Below are 22,015 nucleotides of genomic sequence, written 5' to 3' on the forward strand. Positions count from 1 at the left end.
TTTACATATTAGGCCAATTCTCCAAATCCTTAAGGACTTTTAAGAAGGTCTACTTTATGTATTTAACAAGGAGTCGATTAAATATAAAGCAGAAACACCCTCTATGAGTATTTTGATAAAATGGGGGATCAAATGATGAAGCAGCGCTGGACAAGGTCAACTAAAATAAAAGTTACTGACAGTGGATACGGATTTGCTGGTTTCGCTATGTGAGAGCTGACGCTATAATAGAGCGGGATGCAGTAATTGAGCGCGTGAACAGAGTTAGGTCACTGGAGTCCAGAATCAGGGCAGGCAGCATATATATATACTCCACATGTAGGACAGTCCAGAGGTCAGGGCACACAGAGTAGATTCAATACTATGTAAATAGGCCAGGAGTTGGGGAAGAGAGAAGAATGGTCAATACAGCAAGCTGAGGTCAGGAGTGGAGAATGAGGAGTAGTCAAAATTAAGCCAGAATCACATTGGCAGTCCAGGCGCTGTCAAGACTATCCTTCTCCACAGCTGCTATCCTTGTCAATAAAGGTCATATGGAGCAAAAAGCCCGACAAGAATATCGACTGATATGCGTTAACCTTATCAATTAGTCCCTTCAAGCCTCGGACTGTATTGTAAGGTTGAACTAAATTATCGCAATTTCAAAGAAATCTGGGGTGGGGTGAATCTTCCTGAGTGGAGACCAGAGAATTGCGCCGGTTGCAGAGAGGGTAGGCAGGATGGCAGCCGCAAATTGTAACAGTTACCTACTGCGAAACATGCCAGTTAGAGCATCCAGCGGTAAATCAATGCAGAAACAAGTATCTGCATGCAGCAATTGAGAAATAGGCCACTTCATGTACTTGCTGACCAGCAGGGGGCACACCACTAGAGTAAACACAGGAAAGCAGTACTATAGGGGAAGCGTGGAGGAAATCCTGTTGCTATTTCTACTGGGAAGAGAGAAGGAGGCTGAGAAACCCTGTGGTCACTACTATTGCAGACCATGAGAAATTGGAGACTGTGAGGGACTAATACATAAGTAGAATTCTGTATATTTATATAAAGTGCAACCTTTATTTCCTGAAACCGTAATAGCCCTTTAAGGTGATTACAATCAACAGCCTTGGTTAACAAACCACCAGATAACTAAATATGTAATAGCAGCAATGTAATAGAAGCCAGAAATAAAGGAAACATTTGGTTTTATTGTATCATTTCATAACAGTTAATCAAAAATAGATCAACCCTTGTTGAATATGAATTACTGTCTGGATCCAAGACTGTTCAACAAACACCGTTCCCACTTATTCCATTACCAAAATAGTATTTGACATCAAACCCTACCAACACAGCAGCTAATAAATGTCATAAAATAAAAAAAGAGAAAGCTGTACTTTACATTTATTTGGTCAATGCAATCGCAAGGAGCAATGTCATCCATAAGCTAGAATGCTGGTATTACCCTATAGCTGCTTAAAAGGCAAATTCCAACCAAAAACAAAATGATGGCTGAAGTCTGGATGCCCGAATGCTCCCCTTCATTGGTCTAAAGCCCCTTTTACATGGCACAATTATCGTGCAAACCGCTCACTAGATTGAGTAGTTTACATGAAAATTGTGTTGTGTGAACACATACAAGGAAAGACCGATCAGCACTAAATCTCTGATCAGATCTTTCATGCAGACCATAAAATCATTGTTGGCCTGCCGTTGCATCGTTCTATGTAAACAGGAGGTTCTTCATCAATGACGCCTGCCTGTTTACTGTGAATGGAGGTGAGCAGGCCGGGACTATCTCCAGCCCGCTCGCCTCCATTCATTGACGATGAACACACAGAAGCGATCATCGGTGGGATGGCCGTTGGGCACTGAAGTCCCGACAGTCGGCCCATGTAAAAAGGCCCTTAGTTACTAGAAGTCCCCAATTTAAAGGCTGCAGCACCATAAAAAAAAAAAAACAAAAAAAAAAAAAACTCACCACAGGCCACAGCAGCGGGTAGAGAAGCCGAGAATCCCAATAACAAGACAAAAATAAAATTTAACCCAGTTCCGCATACAATCCCATAAAAGCATATACATTTCTGCATCCATTTATAAACTCTATACAGAATGAATGTGCAAATTAAAAGAACACCCCCCCGCACCTAGAAAATCCTAAAACACACAGTAGCATCTGATTGTCAGCATGTAAACAACACTGATACACAGCTGGACTGCCCATTCCCAAAGACACACAATGGCTTTCATCACCCATCTTCAACAGTACAGGCATTCCAATGTTTCACATATTTGGACCAAACGATACAGTAGATTTCTGTGCAGTAGATATTCTGTACATGCAAATAGCCAAAGGAATGAAGTCAACTGAATAGTTCGCAGGTCACAGTCAGCGGCCCACGAAAGCCTGAAGTTCACACACTATTTCACTCATGTAAAAATATGAGGTATGGAAGATATGAATGGATCAGTTCACAAAGCAGCTTTACTGACAAATGGACGCACTGTTCAGAATACTGTTAGCAACGACTCATGAGATTCGGTGGCCAAGCAGGTCATGGCTAGGTCTTCAGTTAGCTGTGGTTTTTGGGATATCTTGGACATCTGCCAGGTGAAGCTTTTGTCTGAATCAAGCAATTAAGGGAAGATAAGTAATAGAGAGATACGACCCCTTTTTTTTAACCCTTGCTGCACACATGAATAGTGGACAAAGACAGCCTACAATGATCCACGGACTAGGAAGGACTCGAGAAGTTCTCTACAAGAAGGCTTTGCTGGTGGGACACCTCATCATTCAGCTGATGGGTCAGGGTTTAATTCCATTCTCCCCTAGAGACCCTTTGGAAAGACAATGTCATCCAGCTGAAAAAGTGAAATTGGGAAGAGCACTGTAGGCTGCCTGTCCACTGGTGTTGCAATATCTGCCGCCTGGGAGCAGGAGCCAGCAGACGGATCTCCGCCGTGAGCCTATCTGACAGATAGGCTCACGACGGAGAATCGCGGCAATTCGCAGCATGCATTCCCCACGGCTGGATTATCGCCGCAGGGAACGCAATGCAAAAACACCCATGGACAAGCAGCCTAAAGTGCGGTTTTTAAAAGGGGTTTTCTTAAATATTATACAATGGTGGCAGTTAGGAGGAAGCACTGAAAGGGAACCAATCAGCTTGCACATGTTGCCCAAACTGCAGGCATCATGTTCTAGGAAGAGCTGAGCAGACTGATATATAGTTTTATGGGGAAAGGTTTAGTAGAACTTGTATTTTATTCATTTAAACTGTTGCACATTCTGAACAGTCCAATGGGCGGAGCTATCAGTGATTGACAGCTGTGTATGACTGTACATACAGGGGTAGCTGATTATTATCGATAGTACCGCCCATTGGACTGTTCGACTTAGAATGTGCAAAGGTTTAAATGAATAGAATACAAGTTATATGGAGCCTTTCCTCATACAACTATATATCCGTCTGCTCAGCTCCTCCTGCTCTATAACATCATGCCTGCAGAATAGACTGCATTCTCAATGTGAGAGGCTCCCTTTAAAAAAAGATTATATATATATATATATATATATATATATATATATATATATACACACACATACATACATACATACATACACACACATATACATACATACATACACATATATATATATATACACACACACACAGGTCTCTATTTACTTTGGCTGCAGCAGTCATGTGCCCGTTTACCCATGTACCTGCTGCAGCCAATGTCAGGCCATGAAACAAGATGTCATCAGTGACATCTGTCAAACAGACCTGAGCTTCTACATCACCGGGGCCAGAAGACCCCGCTGACATCATCAGTCGTAGGACGTGGTACCGGAGCAAAGAAACAGAAACTCTGGCGATGTAACAAACAATTTGGTAAAATACTATTTGGAGGAGTGGTTGCAGTTTAACCAAAATGTCTGAGGTGTTTGTGGTTAGTATGGAGCAGGTTCAGGAGCCCTTACGTATCAGCATCAATTAGTGAGGACCCCGATTATAGTTGTTAAACATCTAGGTCTCACTGTCAGTTCTGACAGTGGCATTTAAACGGCCTGACAGAGAGAGTGAGCTTCTTCTTTTTCCACGCAATGAGAATATGGGATGCCGTTCGGGTGTCATGGCAGTCTGGTGCCTGATGAATTCCCACAGGCTGCCATGTATTTCTGCCCATTAAGCTTTGCCTGTGGCAAGGCTTAATAGAATGCCTGCAGAAATACAATATATAGCAATACTGAAGTATTGCAGTGTAAGAGATCAAACGATTGCTAGTTCAAGTCCCTATGGAGACGGGAAAAAAAACCAAAAAGATAAAAAACAAAAAAAACTTATCTTTACAACTACTAGATGAAATGAAAAATTTTAGAAGTTTAAAATCTCTCTATTTTTAACAAAAGAAAGAATCGGTAACACAGCATCCATAAATGACTGATTAAAATAATGCAGTATTTATCCTACACAGTGAACACAGTCAGAAAAAAAATAATATATATTATATATATATGCCAGAATTGTGTTTTTTTTGTCATCCCATCTCCAGGAAAAAATAACATTTAAGAAAAAGCAATCAAAAAGTTGTATGTGCCCAAAAATGACCAAAGGAAACTCATGCTGCAAAAAATATGCTCTCATGCAGCCTCACCGACAGAAAAATAAAGTTATAGGGTTCAGAAGATGGCAGCAGAAAGTGATTTTTCTTTTTTAAGTAATACAACAAAAAAAAAAAACTACATAAACTTGGTACTGCCATAATTATACTGACCCACAGAATAAAATGAACATGTCAGTTTTATTGCACCATGTCAACCCCTGACCCCACCCAAAAAGGTGTTATTTTTACCATTTCACCCCACGTAGAAATTTTTTAAAGTTTTTTAAATATATTATATGGTACATTAAAGGGGTTGTCCCATGAAATCAAGTGGGGTTATACACTTCTGTATGGCCATATTAATGCACTTTGTAATATACATCGTGCATTAAATATGAGCCATACAGAAGTTATAAACTTACCCCCTCCGGTGCTGGCGTCCCCGTGGCTCCGACTAATTTCTGTATCTGCGCATGGTCATCGTAGCTCCGCCTCCGTCATGTGGTGCCGATCAGCCAATTAGGTGGCTGTAATCGGCAGTGGAACGCAAGACAGGGGAAGATAATCCACGGTGCACCATGGGAGAAGACCTGCGGCCATTTTTAAAAGAAGAAACTGCCCGAATGGGGATGCAGGTAAGCGATTTTTTTAAAATAACAAAGGGATGGTTTTTAACGGGGCACAATGTGGGGGTATGTAGAAAAAAAAACATTTTGATTTCACGGCGGGACAACCCCTTTAAGTGGTACCTTTAAAAAAATAAAACAAGGCTCCATATGGCTAAGTCAACGATGAAACAAAGTTTTTTTTTGAAAGTGGGGAGGAAAAATGAAAAAGAAAAAAAAAAAAAAGGCAGAAAAATCTCTGGTCCAGAAAGGGTTAAATAAAAATAATATGCAGAAAACGTCTTTACTTCACCTACCGTCTGCCAAAAAGAGTAGCCATGAGCAATCTCATTAGTGTTCATTAAAGGACAGCAGGTGACAGATAGGCCTCTCCAACAAAAGTTTCCTCCTTAATAGGACACCATGCCCAAACAGACATAGTTCTGTATAGCTCTTAGCATCCACTAGTTTAATACTGTATGGAAATCTTTTTCATGCCTCAGCTTAAAGGGATTTATCTTAGACTTAAAAGGGCTTAAAATGAATAAAAATTGAAAACTCCCCTATCCCGGCAGCTCTCGTCCAGCGCTGCAGTCCTGATGCCAGCTTCATGGACCCTGAAAGAAGTTACAGGCAGTCGTGTGCCGTTGATTCTTTTATGGCCCCTGAAGCCTGTGCATGGCAAGTGACCACCTGCAGGTTCTTCCAGGTCCCAGTTGGCGAGCACCTGGAAAGCAGAGCTGAACAGAGGGCAGCCGAGATAGGTGAGTATTTGATTTTGATTTCTAGCTGTTTTAACTTAAAAATTTTCAAATACCCCTTTATTTTTGTATAGAGAGTTGGCAGGTCAGTGATGAGTAAATGGCTACACGCGGCGTAAGTGAGCCGGCCCTTAAATATACAGTGCATTCACACAGCCCACAATGGAAGGGACATTTATATGATAGATTGAAAAGGATACATAGAAGAATTCAGTTCTTCCAGCTGCAAACAAAAAGAACTAGTTAACAAAATATCATATCATACATGTATCATATGAACAGCGCAGGTCAAAGTTTACTTTATAGTGAAGCCCTTTACGATCAAGTCTGTTTAGGCTTAAACAGCCAGATAATTTTTTGGTTTCCACCTTTTCGGCATTATTCTTTAATGGGGCTGTATAGGGCCTTGTTTTTGAGATAAACACAAATCATTATCTAATTTATATCTTTCCTCATGCTGAGACTATACTAAAAAAAGATTCAGTATTGGCTTTTTTGTTTGTTAAAATATACATTTCTACCATTTGGGTAATATGCTGAATAAGCAAGTTGAAGGGGGTTTTCCAAGTCGATAAAAAAAACAAAAAAAAAACACGAACAACAACATGGCCAAAACATGTCCCCATACCTCGGTACACCTGATGAGCCCACTGAAGAGAGAAAAAAAAGTGTTTTTCCATGCTCCTTTGATATTATGAAAAAAAATTTGGTACATTAACATCATGTATTTTTCTTAGCCATTAAAAGGTATCATATCTACAAGATTACGCGGTTTCCTTTGATATCAGGCAAGCCCTATATTATTGTTTCTATGCTCTGGATCTGAGGGGCGTGTCTGCTATGCAGATTAGCTGTGCAGGCTGTGTGTAGCTCCTCCCCCCAGACACTGCTTACAGGTCCAACTTCTAAACCCCAACACTGACCTCCACTGACCAACCATGCAAAACCACTGCATAGCACAGCTGTTTCCCCGCTCTTTGATTCCATGTTTCCGCGCCAGAATTCCACATGTAGATATTGCCCATTGACAGGCCAAATTCCGTACAGATCCGCACCAAAAAGTTACGGATTTTGACGTTGAATTGGGCTATGGAAAATTTTGTTGTGAATCCAGCTGTGTGAACATACCCTAAAGCTACCAACACCTAGGCAAGCACGATATGGAGCCAGATATCATGCTCACCAATGTGCGATTTACCCGGAGAGGTGAAGTGTTTTTCTGTCTAAAACACCTCCCATCACTTCAGATGAAGTCACAATCCTCCGGCGCGGCTGAAATCAGATCGGCAAGTGTTTCCCATTGTTCACTCGCCTTCGAAGCGTTCCCGAGGACCGCAAAAAGATAGGACATGCAATGATGCAGTGCGGGAAAAAATAAAATACAAAAAACATCGCTCATTTGTATGACTCCATTCAAAAGAATGGGCTTCATATTCATGCGGGATTTCTGCGACTCGCAACACACAAATCTTATGCAATTTTCTTGGCCCAAGGGTGGATTCATACTAGCGTTTAATCTCAATTTTCGCTTTCCGTCTCTTTGGTATGATTTTGGAGCAAAGAGACACAATAAAACGGACCCATTTTTACAAGCATTGATGTCAATGGGGTTTTTAAATACTTCCTTTTGCTTCTATTCCAGTAGCATTACAATTGTGTGGATACTGCATACGTGTAGTTTTTGTTTCTTTTTTGCATTATGTGCACAAAATAGTCTGGGTCTCCAGGGCTAACTGAAGAGGAGTGCCCCAGTCTCCAGTTAGATCACCAGGAAACTCCACGGTCTAATGGAAGGGGATTCCCCTTTGTTCACGTCACAGCAATCAAATGTCAGGGACCGTAAGCTCCCCTTATCCCGGAAGGAAAGCAGAAGCACACATTGAAACTTTAATCCCTCCTCTACTGCAACAAAACATTGACTTGTCACTGAGGGGTTAAATAAATGTAGTTGAAAATGGTGTCCCTTCTAAAGGCATGATGTTACAGAGCCGGAGGAGCTCAGCAGACGGATATATGGTTTTAAAGGAAAGATTCAGTACAACTTGTATTTTATTCATTTATATCTCTGCTCATTCTGAACTTAGAGGTCCAATGGGCGGTCTTATCAGTAATTGACAGCTGTGTATGTACAGCCACTCATAGGACCACCCACTGGCCCGCTAAGCTCAGAAAATGCAGAGATTTAATAATTTCAGGACTAAAGGTTTTTTTTTTTTTCATATTTTCCTTCCCACTTGCAAAAATATAGCTTTCTTATCTTTCTGTCAATTTAGCCATAGAGGGGTTGTTTTTTGCAGGATAAGCTCATTTTTTTAACCTACCATTATTGTACCATATGATACATTAAAAAGCTTTTTCAAACTATCTAAGTGGAGTGAAATAGAAAAAAAAATAATAATAGTGACATTTTAGGGGAGATTGTGTTTTCATGGCGAGGTAAAAATGGCATCTTTATTCTAGGGGTCAGTACAATTATGGGGATATTACATTTTTAGTTTTGTTTTTTTTGTGTTACTTCAGACAAAAAAAAAAAATCATTGCCATAGGCACCCTGCACACGGGCGGAAATTCTGCGGCAAGAGTTCCCGCAGAATTCCGCCCGTGCCCGCCTGCATAGGTTTGTATTACAAAATGCAATCCTAGGCAGGCGGATGCGATTTGTCCACATGAAAAAACACATGGAAAACAAATCGCTGCATATTCGATTGCTGTGCGTGTCTCGCAGAGGCCCGCACAGAAATGTCAGTAGCGACGGGCCGGCTGGCTCCAGTTTGCGCATGCCCCGGCTGGCTGGCATCCAGCACATCACAGAGTTAGAGCCACGGGAGCGGGTGAGCCGCACTGGTCCCTGCAGGGGCTCGGGTCGGGTCCTGCTGCGAGAATTCTTGCAGGGGATCTGACACGGCCGTCTGCAGGCGGCCACATTCTGAGAAACAGAACTCCCCCCCCACTCCCATCAATGGCGCTATGTGGGGGCTTGTTTTTGTAGGACAAGTCCTAGCTTCACTTGGTGCCATTTTGGGGCGCTTACAACTTTTTTGATCACTTTTTATTGATTTATTTTTTGGGGGAGAGTGCACCAAAAAAGAAGCAAAATTCTGACATTTCGTCTTTTCTGACAGCGTTCATCGTGCAGGATACATAATATGATATTTTAGTTAATTGGACTGGCCTTCCAGATGCAATGATACCAGTTATGATAATTTTATTGTCTTTTTTCAGCCTAGCATACTACGGTATATTTATATGTGATGGTATTATACCCCATGTAGTCTAAAAGTGCCCAAACACCTTCAATAGCATTTAAGTCACTGCTATTAAAGGTGTATGGGCGATTTCTAAAGACTTCCCCCCTTAAGCTCCCTTTACATAGATCAACTCTCAGCCTAATGTAAACTAGCACTGATCGACAGCTCTGGCAGCAACTTATCTCTATGGGCAACAAAAGGATCAGGCATTTAAATTCAATGCTTCCATGTATGGAGCAGGCAAGGCTCCTGAGCTCGCTCCATACTAACCTCAGGCACATCTGACGTTTGTTAACATCGGATTGAGTGAAGGAGTTAAATGAATAAAAGCCACATTTTTCTGAATTTTTCCCTAACAAATATCTCTATATACTCATGTATATCAGTCTGCTCAGCTCCTCCTACTCTATAACATGTTGCCTGCAGGTTCCCTTTAACACATATACAGAAGAACATAAGGGCCCGATTACTCTATAAACAAACTATGGTTTATATCCATTCTACAAGTCTCCGGGTTCTACTCCTCCAATATAAGCACATGACTTTCCAGTACCACATACATCAGAGAGAAGTCTGTCCAGATTGGAATCCCTGGCCATCTTGCGTTTGTCTTCAGCCATTTCTTCCAGTTCACCGTATAGATCTAAATGCAGACGCGCCAGCTTTTCCTGCAATCCGCGGACATGTTCCATCTGTTCTATTGAGCATTCATTACCTGCAAGAACAGCAGTGGAGGACGGTCAGAGTCAAGAGCATTCTAGAACATCAGTCATTATGCTGCTTTCTACCCAACACTGAGAGCTGCAAGTAAAGGGATTGCCTCCTCTATAGGAGCTGCTCAATACCTGCTGGGAAAAACCATATTTATGGCAAGTTAAGGCAAGGAAACATTGTGTTTAATCACACCAACTGTCATTTTCAACCCCAAGGAATTGGGCTAGCAGTCATCCTCCACCCTTAGTGATTTGCTGTACTGACTGGGAGTGCGGTAGAGAAGAAGCGGGCAGAGCAGGTCCTACTTCTACGTAGCCTCCTCAGCAGTCATCTATTCACAATGGCCACAAACTAAAAGAACAGATTGTTTTACCTTTAATTCAACCTTGACTAGGATTTTGCCTTAAAGGGAATGCATTTCAGAAAATTAGTTTTTTTTTCCAGTTACTTTAAGAATGTACATTTTTTATGTTGAAGATTTTATAATTGTATATATTTTTTTATTACAATGTCATTATATTGTTACAGTGACTACAGGGCCTCATAATGACTAATAAACGGATAATGTAGTGATTACTTCTCAGTAGATAACACATTATCATCCCATGGCAGAATTACAATGAAAGAGTAACACTTTTACTATATAAAGCTTGAGGCAGATAATACGATCTAACATAAGTGATGGTCACAGCTCACCTCCTCCCCCTTCCTGCAAAGGACTCGTGTAGAGCATGTCTAGAAAAAAACTCATTAGAAGCCAATCAGTTAGCTCCAGACTACAGGTCCCCATGGGCCATGGGGCTGCTGTAAACATATCTCTGAATGGTGCTAGCAGTAGCTCAGGCAAGATGGCCACCCCCATAGTTGTGTAGAGACAATAGAATAAAACATCTACAGTCAGAAGTTACTCAGTCATAGAGCTGCGTGTGACCACTTCATCTTGAGTACTGGTTCAACTTTGTGCAAAATAGTCAAACTAATGCAAAGTTAAAAAGTGCAGTTGTCATGGAGCATCATTCAGTTTTTAGATATTGTAAAAGTGCAATTACAGTGATGGCCTTTAGAGGGCTGGAGAGCAGGCTTTCCAAAGAAAGATTTGGCAGGGAAAGGGTGTTTCGTCTGCTCATTAACCAGAGAACACCTGTCTTGCTGAGCTTAGTGCCCCCTTCTGTGAGAGTGGTCTGTTGCAGACCAAGCTGCTACCATGAGTCTGACAGGGAAGGACGCCCCCTTGATTGACACCCTGGTTGGGTTCAGCTGATGGACTTTTGCTCTGTGTTTTAACGCACTGGGCCTGTGTTAGAGAGGGCAAAAGCGTTACGTTATTTAGTGGCCAGATGGTCAGGGATGTGTTGGTATGTACGTGTGTATTGTGACGTAGTATAACAGTGCGAAGATTAGGTTACTTTTGCAGTCTGTTATGTCACTGTAATAAAGACTGATTTATGGACTTATCAAACATCTGGCTTGGATGTGGGTTACTGAGACGACTAAAGATGGTGATCCCGTGAGCTCAATACCTCCAAGTTGCCACAATATATTCTATATAAAATGTGAGTAGCGCTGTAAATAGATTGCATTATTGATCTTGTACTTAGTGTCAACTTTTATATGAACCGTAAAATGCGGTTCAGAGGTAGAGAAACCCTGTAAGGAGTAGCTCAACTAAACTCTTAACCCTTTCCAATCCACTGTCTAACGTCTAAAGACATTCTGATTGAAGCCTGTACAGCTCCGATGTCGGAAGACGTCCGGCAGGGTATTCATACCGTATATTACTGGGGCCGCTCTGTTGTCGGGGGCCTCTTCATAATGTCCCATACTGCAGTACTGGCTCTAGCCAGCAGATGGTGCCATTGTATAATGGCAGAAAGAGAACACCCCCTAGGAAACCCTGAATCCAAAATTGGATTGCAGAAGGTTAAAGAGGCTGTCCCATGAAAAGAATTCTGAGCGCTGGAACCCCTTCTGATTGGGAGAGATTGGGGGGTGGGGGTTCTGATGGTTCACAAAAGAATGGAGGGAAGGTCACACTGATGAACCACCATTCCATTCATTTCAGTGGGACTTAGACAAGCACTTGAACTCAACTCTCCTATCTCTGACAGTCCCACTGAAACAAACAGACCACCACTCCCATTCATATGGGGACCTTTGAGCCCCTCATCGATCAGATAGTTATTCCCTATCCTGTTGACAGATGATAACCTCTAAGGAATGATATCCATAATTACTAACTTACCAAAAGCTTGAAGTTTGCCTGAGTGGAAGTCATTGAGGAGACTCAAAAGACCCTTCTCCATCTCCTGAACATCGGAAACATCCGTAAGGAACGAGTGCTGAATGGGAGCGGATGCGGCCCCTTTACTTTCTCCCTGAGATTTAGATTTCTCTTTAATAGCTCTAAAATGAATACATAAAACAGTTCAGAATTGACACAATGTGGGGTTCCAGTTGCCATAAATAACGGTTTAGTAAAGAGTTTCAAGCATCTAAAGTACTTGGTGTATCAACTCCTCACATGTTCTAATCACTCAATGAGAAGCCTCATTGTTCTTACCTAGAGGACAGAAATCTGCTCTGGTAGCGGCTTGTTACAGTCATCACAGCACAGTTACGGTATTTCTACAGGGTGTATCTGCGTCATTGCTAAGGGAAATATAAACAAACTGCGCAACATCGCCTGTGTGAGTACGCGGTCATATGCAGTACATTACGCGGCCGTACGCAGTGTCACGGCCAGGCCCACAGCTGGAATCTGCAGACGGCCGCGTGAGCCCGGACTTACACTGAGTGGGAGCCGCGCAGTAGTTGAAACGGAATGACTAGCGACTACTGGGTGACTTCTCACACAGTGCGCTGTCCGGGCCGTCTGTACACGTAGTGACAGTCGCCTGCAATTGCTTGTTTGAGCGATTACTCGGGATTATCGGCCAGTAAGGGTACCTTTATCTGGTTAGAAGCCACAAAACCCTCTAAATTAGAGTATTTATCAGCTTGTACACATCAGATGGCTCCCTTCCCAATGTTTCACTGAGGCATGTAGATATAGTAAACCAGGGTCGCCCTCCGCGATATCAGAGATCAGCGCATCATGGAAACGGTAGACCACACTTTTTGGACTATAAGACACACCTGACTATATGGGCCGGTTCACACGGTCATAAGCACATTTCGGATACGGAAATACACTGCGTATTTACACGACCAAAAATTGTTTACGCCCACGGTCGCTTGCTCCAGCGTGTCCTTCTGCGCACGAATACACTACATGCTGTGTTTTTTTTCATGCGATTGCACATCCTATGAAAAAAAAATGCGCTCATTTGAACGAACTCATTGAAATTAATGGGTTCTATTCACTGTGTAGTACGTGTGGCAAAACTGCTCACATAATACGCGGCACAAATACGCTCCTGTGAACGAGCCCTTACACGCACCCCAGGTTTAGACAACAAAAAACAGGGGAAATATATTTCATACTAGTTAAAACTTCACTTGAATCAATGTATAGACAAAAAATCTCCACACGTCAGGATTCGGGGGGTTGGCAGTGCAAGTGAGACCCAGTGGTCCGTGGTATTAGTATAACCTTTTATTACAATACATACTACATGTTTCGGCGTGTATAGGCGCCTTTTTCAAGTATACAGATCAAGGTATAACATCATATATTTCTACATTATAACTGCGTAACAACTCACATTGGGTCGTTCTGCCGGCGTGTGACACAGAATGACCTAATGTGAGTTGTCACCATGTTTTAACCCTTTCCAATCCAATTTGTATCCTGTTTTTCCTAGAAGGGGGGGGGGTTACTCTTTTTCTGCTGTTATACAGCAGCGGTATATGCTGGCTAAAGCCAGTACTGCATGAGGTGACACGTTGGACAGGCTCCGACAGCAGAGAGGCTGGCAATATACAGTAAGAGAACCCTGACAGACGTCTTCCAACATTGGAGCTTTGCAACCTTAAATCATAATGTCTTCAGATGTCAGACAGTGGATTGGAAAGGGTTAATGTAGAAATATATGATATTATACCTTGATCTGTATACTTGGAAAAGACATCTATACATGGATCCTGAATCGCAGAGATTTTTGGTCTATACATCAATAAAGTGCAGTCGTTATGAAAAATTCCTCACGCTCAGGAGCCCAGAAAAATCTGTAGTCCGTTCTACAATCTGTACACTTATTGTGCAACGCGTTTCGGCAATATGATTTTGCCTTTCTCAAGCATTACAATCATCTAACAAATACAATGCATCTATATATAGATAGAATTTAAAATCCACTTACACTCACTCTTGCTAGTGGGGAACGCCAGTGCGGGCGCCATCTTGATGTCACGTAATCAGACAGGTCGATCCACGTGACTCGCCGCGTCATCCCAAATCACGTGGTTACCCACGTCATTTACACATTCATTCATAAAAAACAAGTCGACTCATCCGACTCGCCACGTCTATACATCGATTCTTCAATCAAGCCCTGCTGAAACCTCAGAGGGATTGCCGGCTCCCAGACGCTTCACCAGACCTTCTGGGTATCGGACGGGGATGACTGTCTTCTATCCTACAAGCCAACGTGGACATCAGGTGTAGGTGGATCCCCACATCCGTGGGCTTTCCACGTGGCACCAGGTGAGTGTATAGATTTCTATTACTCTACATCTTAATCTCACAACGGGGATTACAGGCGCTGTTCTAAGTCTACATTATTCTAAAAACTTCACTGGAGGTCTAAAAAAGTGGAGGGTTCAATACTTTAAGGTTAATTTAGGTTAGAGCTTACACTTTTGGTATTCTAGGGTAGGTGAGGGGTTAATGGCTAACAGTCTGTTTTTGTTAAACTTAATGAGGAAGATTTACTATTCAAAATACAGGTTTTCTGGCGCAAATTACGCCAGAACACTGTCTTACACGCTTTACGGCACATTTACTATGCATTTTTAGACACTTTGTCACTTTTTAACTTGTCTGAAAAAGGGTCATGGCCTAATTTGCACCGAAATGTTGAGTTTTGGTTAACCCTTTCCAATCCACTGTCTAACCTCTGTAGACATTATGATTTAAGGCTGTACAGCTCCGATGCTGGAAGACGTCCTTCGGGGTTCTCTTACTGTATACAGATAGTCCCCGACTTGCGAACATTCGACTTGCGAATTTCGCTAGTTGCGAACAATCTGTACAGCACAGTATGATGTAATGCTATGGCATTACATCATGCTGTGCAGGGACCGGAGAGGCTTCTATCAAGCCTGATAGAAGCCTGTCCGGTCACATCGCGGTTGCTGGGCAGCCGGGAGCCTTCTGAAAGGCCCCAGGGCTATCTATGCAGAGCGCCTAGCAAGCCGTGCGCTTGATAGGCACTCTGCATAGGCAGCCCTGGGGCCTTTCAGGAGCTCCCCGGCTGCCTAGCAACCACACAGCGTCCCGCGATCTCATCGTGGGACGCTGTACGGGCCCCCTGAACATCGGGTGCTGGCTGTTTCTTACAGCGGGCACCCGGCAGCAGCAGTTCCGACGAGCCGCGCCGCTCGTCAGAACTGTTAAAACTCTAAATACCGCTGTCAGAGCGGTATTTAAAGTGTTAACAGTTCCGACAAGCGGCGCGGCTCGTCGGAACTGCTGCCGTCGGGTGCCCGCTGTAAGAACAGCCTGCACCCGACGTTGTATGGAGCGGGATCCACCCGCGATCCCGCTCCATACTACTACTTGTTCGACTTGCGAACAAAACGGACTTGCGAACGGGCTCCCGGAACGGAACCTGTTCGCAAGTCGGGGACTAACTGTATTGCCAGCCTCTCTGCTGTTGTACCCTATCCGACGTGTCACCTCATGCAGTACTGGCTTTAGCCAGCATATAGCGCCGTTGTATAACAGGAGAAAAAGAGTAAGCCCCCTAGGAAAACCAGGATACCAATTGGATTGGAAAGGGTTAAATCTAAACCAACTAAAAGGTGATCCAAACAAACTACACAGTCATAAAAACTTGACAGAGTTATCGTTCAGCAGAACTACTGTGATAGCTCTTGTGCATTTTAGGACTGTCTAGCTTACAGTCTGCTTTTAGACAGTAGTAGTAAATAAGCTCCAATCTCTCTTCATCTTTTGCCTACTGAAACAAATGGCGCATGTAAAACCGCATTTCATTTTCTTGTCTACGTAAATGTTTGCATAATCTATCCACTTGTCCCGCTTTATCCTTTTTTGTGCTAAGTATTTTTTTGCTCCCTCTGTTCTACACACATAGCACCAGCTGTATATACAATATATACACACAACTCTACTACATGCACCTTATTGCTCCAAGTCATGACACTAGATTAGTAGCTACTCCAAAAAGGTATTACCCTCCTGCAGCCATCAGACTGATCACATGATCATGAAAGGTCCTTTACTGCTGCGCTCTGTGTGACTGGGGGGCCTCCTCAGGGGGAGGCGTCAGTACTTACTCTCTGGTCTCTAGCGGCTGAATGCCACGTGTATGGCCGAGAGCGAGAACTATAGAACCGCAGTTTGCTCGGGGACTTTATCAACGCTCCAGACGTTCATTAAGGAAGCAGTCAGGGGGGGGCTGGCACTACCAGATCCTCTTAGCTTCAGATCATAGAACGCACACACTTTTTAACAAGATGTTTTTTCTTGCTAAAAAGTGCATTTTTACTTAAAATAGGAAGAACGCAAACTACCATATTTTTCTAAGTCTGAAGGCGATGTATGACACTCCATGTGTCATGTACTGCCCTCTCTGGCCCTGCACTGAGTCATTATTTGTCCCGTGTCCCTTTAAACTTGGCCCCAGGTCAGAACTACAGTGCATGGGTGTGGATTTCACCCTTTGCATTGTAAAAAGTGAAATCAGCAGCAATCAGTTGATTTCTGCAGATTTTAAATCCTCGGCATTACACTTCATACGGCGCAGATTTGAAATCTGTGTTATGGGAAAAAAACAACTGAATGTCCATTTCTGATGCAGAATCCACGCCGGGAAAGCCACAAATGGATTAGCCTCATGGAACGAGTAAAATCCATGTATGGATCAGCAAATCCACAATAGAAATCTGTGGCTCCTTCTCAGACTTCTGCCGTGGATTACGAGGTGAATCCGTAGCAGTCTAACAAGGTCTTATTACTGTGTGAACGAGGCCATGAGCGCCTCAGCTCCAAGAAGATACAAAACTCACCTTTTCAGCTTTGGTTTCTGCCCAGCGGACTGTGGCATGACATTTGAGAAGCCCGTACTCTTGCTGAGCGGCACGGCGTTCTTCTTGGAGTTGACCAGCGGCGGGTGACTGGTGGAGGACTTGGGACTCCTCCTCTTCATCTTCCTCTCATCCATTGGGACAAGCCTTCCTTCCTGTCCCCTGCTGGAATAAAGGGAAGGGAATGAAAGTCTCACATATATTCATGTACACACAAGAGCTGCTCTGGTTTGCTGTTGGGAGTTGCCTGCACTGAAGTCTCACTTTTGCCACCCATAATGCAATGCAACAAGTAGCACCGCTTCAAGGTATCAAGTGTTCCACGGCTCTAGAACAGTCCGGGAGACCGAGAAGTAATTCCACAATTAGAAATTCTGTACAGATCTGTCAAGAAGGTGGCATCACCCATGTACCACATAATGGCGCAAGCCTCACAGTGCCCACAAGGAGCGGCAGACAACGGACGATACAGTACGGTCACATCACCCGTCACCTCCAGCGGGGTACATCACAGGATTACGTCACAGAGCTGCTAATTGGCTGAGAAGTGTCATGTGATCCTACATAACCCGGAAGAGAGTTCCTTTCCAGCTGATAGAGGAGTTTCAGTACGTGCTGTATAGAGCTGTTGTATCGTCACATTGGACAGCGGCCTTCTACACTGAAGGACAAGCCTGTGTTCACACGGGACGGATGCGCTGGGCAATGTCTGGCGTACAATCCGCAGCATTTTGAAATCCCGGCTAAATTAATGAGTTTTAATGATTCTTTTTACTATACAGAGTGGTAATTTTCACTGCATAATTCTACTTGACTTCAATGTTGCGGTAAAGTAGCATACAAGCGGCTTTTTCTGCAAGTTTCCATAGCAGAATGTAACATAGAGGTGATCTAGAAGAACAGGGTAACATGCAGGAAATCAAAAGACGCATCATAAACTGAGAAAAACGCCACGAAATCCGCAACAAATAGCAACTTTGTGTCTTGCGGATTTCAGGAAGGTTTATCCAGTGGAAATTCTGCAGTGTATTCGCCCCATGAGCCACAGCCTAACCAGTGTAAATGCCGGCAGCGAATGAACGAGGAATGATCATTCATTCATCATTCAGTACCTGCAGAAAATAAAATCATAGGAGGGTCGCCCCGCGCCCACAGGGAGCAGTTCTCTATGTCACCGAGTGAGCCTGCGTAAAAGTATGGGGGGGGGGGGGGGGGGGGGGATAAATGCCGGGACGACCGTCAGGTGGATCTGTGCCCAGCAATAGTCCCAAGTTAAAGGGCCCGAGTCCGCAGCGGCGGACCAATGATGTTATAGTCTGCAGGAACGACCCCAAAAAAGATTTATGTCACACCGCAGGGTGGATCTGAAGCTTAACACTTTGTGTCCCCCCCCCCCCCCCAGTGGTCACCGTGGTGACAGCTGTCACTCTCCACTCTATGTGACACACAGGGGACTTCACGGAGACTGCTGCTCAGCTTTACCTGCTAGTAGCGTTCCCAAGACATCCTGCAGGCCAACTTATGGAGCGGAACTACAAGTCCCAGCATGCCACGGCAGCGGGCCCCCCTGAGCAGCTCTCCGGTAGGTGCTGTAAACCGCAGGCCAGGCTGTTCCCTTCCGGTGTCAGGTGACCGTGGACGCGGCAGTGGAGGTAGGAGCTGAGAATAATAACCGCACAGTACAGTCTACAGTGGAGTGGGTTAGAGGAGGTCTGACGTTGGCAGGTCAGGTGACAGTCCCCGGTCACGTGACTCTAGTAGAGGCGGGCTCTGGAGAGAGAAGGGTTTCCAGAGCTGTGGAGGGCGGGGGAGCAAAGTGCATTTGGGGGTGATGTGGAAAGCCTGTAGGATGGTTTTGGGGGTGCACAGGAGGCATTGGGTGAGTTGGTGGGGTAAATTAAAGGGGCTGTCTGGTTAGAACTAACTTTTTAAAATCAGACAAAAAGGTCAAAGCAATAAAACACAGGGCACTTACTGTACTGGTCTCTGGCATCCAACATGGCAGCCCTGCGAACTCTTCAATGTCTATTGATGTGGAAATCAGGTGACCAGCGCTTGCCAATCAGGCTGCAGCATCACTGTTTGGAACTTCCAGCATCGTGGGCCCCTGGATGTGAGTGCTGATGCCATGAGGCTGAGTAGTGGCGCCGCGGCCTCTCATTGGCAGGTGACGGTCATGTGACATCCACAAAAGGCACTGGAGGAATCACAGTTCAGGAACTCCGGGGCTGAGGGCATAATCACGCTTTTGACCCAATGTCCACGGGTGAATCTGATTTGTGGAAGAGCCGCTAATCAAGCCACCCATAGGGCTACATGGGCATCCACAGGTGAAATAAAGCGTGCAGATTTGATTTGCGGACCTTTTGGTCTGGATAAAATAAAATCGCAGCATGCTCCATTTCACTGCAGATCCCGCATGGACTGCCTTCGTTGAAGTCAATGGAAGCCGTCCGGTCTGCGGACGGCTGCAATTGAATTGCGGACCAGCCGCTGATTCCCCAGGAAAGCAGAAGTTTAAAAAAAAAACTCCACTGCACATGTGCGGCGGCAGGCGCTTCCGCACACATCCACAGTTAAGGGAATGAAGCCCCGGTCAGGTAAGTAGAAGACCCACGGTGTCTATGGGCATGGTCGGAGTCTGCTGCGGACGTCCGCGTGCGGAATCTGATCCGCCCGTGGACATGAGGCTATTGGACTGGGTCAAATTCCATGGGCAGATATCTGCAGCAGAAGACCTGTGAATGATCATGGAAATGAATTGTGCAGCGTATGAACAGCGTATCATCCGCCCGGAAGAAAGCTCGCAAGCAGAATGACATCAGAAAGTAGCCCGACCGCCCAGGCAATGTATTCGCTATCTATGTCCTACAAAGTGCTGCTTTTCTACCTGGTCTCCTAGCACGTTGCGAGCGAATCCACGCCCATAGGCAAGGTAATTGTGTATGCACTGCGGCTCACACACATCCATAGATGGAGCCCATACATGCGGGTTCTGTGGTAAAATAGAGCATGCTGCGATTTTTCTTCTGCTCGCAGAACCGCTATCTTTTCTCCTTAGGGAGAGCACCTAGATGGTGAGTGAGGGGACTCATATGGCCATGGTACACTGATGAAGGGCTAATACCCTGAAATAGCTGTCTGTACATGGAGTCAGGCTTTGCTTTTAATTCCCAGTCATTTTTACAAGGCTTGTATAAAGAGTCTAACTTTGGCTTGAAGGAATGCTGCCTTCCAATAGGTGGCAGTGTGGAGGTATTATTCCCTCTTATTTGGATATTGCCCAGAGGAGCGTGCATGGCCATATGAGTCTCCTCACTCACCGTCTACCGTGTTTCCCCGAAAATAAGACGCGCCTTATATTAATTTTTGCTCCCAAATATGCGCTACGTCTTATTTTCAGGGGGTGTCTTATTTCGCCGCGGCAAATCCGTCTGTGGCCGCTAATCCCTCAATTGGCCAGCTTTGTGGACCAAATTTCTCAGAAATCTCGTCCACATGGGACAGCAAATCTGTCACGGCAAAGCTGGGAGAAGCCGGTGTTGTGGTGCGGATTCACCGGCCACAGAAATGGAAAAGCGTGCAGCCAGGTCGCTTCAAAACAAGCGCCTGAGTGCTTAGTAGGTTTTGAAGCAGCACTTTCCGGGCGGAAATCTCGCTGTTTATCGCTGTGGACAAACTGCGAGATTTCCACTGGAAATACGCTCTGTGAGAACCCAGCCTTAAGAATCACACACAGGGTGCCTGACTCACACACAGAGCCATAAAATAAGGGCTGTAAAGTAACGTACCTGTCCACAGACAGAAGGTCCTGTACCACTTGTAAGCAGGGATGGTATTGCAGCTTCCGGCCACCAGGGGGAGCTCATCACAGCAGACAGGTACAGCAGGAACAGAACGTACAGTATGGACTTTTCCAGCCAGCAAGGGGAGCTCACAACAGCACACTCGTACAGCACAGCAGGGACAGGATAACAGCAGACTGTCTGCAGATCTACCTATACATCTGGAGGTAGGAGACAACAGGGATGGCAGCAGGGGACAGGCCTCTTGACTTTCCTGCACACTTTACTATGCCTTACTATTGGGGGGTGCCTTATATTTGTGACTTCTGCAAATTTCAGGGGTGCCTTATTTTCAGGGGGTGCCTTATTTTCGGGGAAACATGGTAGGTGCTCTCCCTAAGGAGAAAATATAGCGTTTCTGACTCACATCATAGGCCTCTCACTAGCAAAGCCAGACTCCTGCTGTACACTGATGAAGGGCAATAACCCTGAAACAGCTGTATGTACATGGAGTCTGGCTTTGCTTTTAATTCCCAGTCATTGTTACAAGGCTTGAATAAAGAGTCTAACTTGGCTTGAAGGAATGCTGCCTTCCAATAGATGGCGCTGTGGAGGTATTATTTCATCTCCCTTATTTGCAGATTGTGGTTAAACTTTGCAAAATTAAAGATTGTTATTGAAAAAAGGAACTTCTCATGTGGATGGTAAAGCTTTCCTCCTCTTTATCATAAGTTATTTATCCGTAACATATCGCGCTAATGCCTTACTTATGGTTAAACATGACGCAGGAAACTCCTAAAATATGGATACAAGCTCTGCTGATTAGTCAAGTCTCCGGACCGAACAATTTGCACTAAGAAGTATCAGTTTACTGTAAAAAATTCTGTATAAGATCTCATTCACACGGGTGATGCGTGTTTATGGCAGCCGCATCGCGGGCGAAAATTGCATCAATGAAGAATAGCCGCGAATGAGTCCCGAGATTAATTAGGGTTTTCACGTCCATTCACACAGACGTATCAGGTGAAAAATATCCTGCAGCACGGTATTCCGTTGGTCGGCAGAAATCCTTGGAATGACTATTATTGCCTAAATACAGCCAGCTG

The 22,015-nt window shown here is 44.4% G+C and overlaps 1 protein-coding gene across 2 annotated transcripts; it reads right to left on the bottom strand.

The window, feature by feature from the left end:
- Window positions 1-1,167: 1,167 nt before the first annotated feature.
- On the bottom strand, window positions 1,168-18,837 carry CCDC28A (coiled-coil domain containing 28A). Of its 2 annotated transcripts, none has more exons than XM_066605503.1 (6): window positions 18,607-18,837; window positions 17,107-17,286; window positions 12,158-12,318; window positions 9,762-9,916; window positions 6,154-6,176; window positions 1,168-2,603 (listed from the first exon to the last, which is right to left on the bottom strand). In XM_066605503.1, exons 2-6 carry the CDS (start codon window positions 17,259-17,261, stop codon window positions 2,549-2,551), a joined length of 549 nt encoding a protein of 182 aa, XP_066461600.1. In that variant the 5' UTR covers window positions 17,262-17,286; window positions 18,607-18,837; the 3' UTR covers window positions 1,168-2,548. The 2 variants fall into 2 exon arrangements, with proteins under 2 accessions (XP_066461600.1, XP_066461599.1); XM_066605502.1 differs by having other exon boundaries at window positions 17,107-17,289.
- Window positions 18,838-22,015: the final 3,178 nt, after the last annotated feature.

The sequence above is a fragment of the Eleutherodactylus coqui genome, chromosome 1 (genome assembly GCF_035609145.1).
Source record: "Eleutherodactylus coqui strain aEleCoq1 chromosome 1, aEleCoq1.hap1, whole genome shotgun sequence".
In the NCBI taxonomy this organism is placed as follows: domain Eukaryota; kingdom Metazoa; phylum Chordata; class Amphibia; order Anura; family Eleutherodactylidae; genus Eleutherodactylus; species Eleutherodactylus coqui.

Excerpts from the sequence above, each read along its gene's own strand:
- CCDC28A (XM_066605503.1), bottom strand. The coding sequence starts at position 17,261 with ATGGATGAGAGGAAGATGAAGAGGAGGAGTCCCAAGTCCTCCACCAGT. Across the intron at positions 12,319-17,106 it reads CAGAAACCAAAGCTGAAAAG|AGCTATTAAAGAGAAATCTA; the intron begins GTGAGTTTTGTA and ends TATTCATTTTAG. Across the intron at positions 6,177-9,761 it reads TGGACAGACTTCTCTCTGAT|CTGGAAGAACTGAATTCTTC; the intron begins GTATGTGGTACT and ends TTTTGTTTGCAG.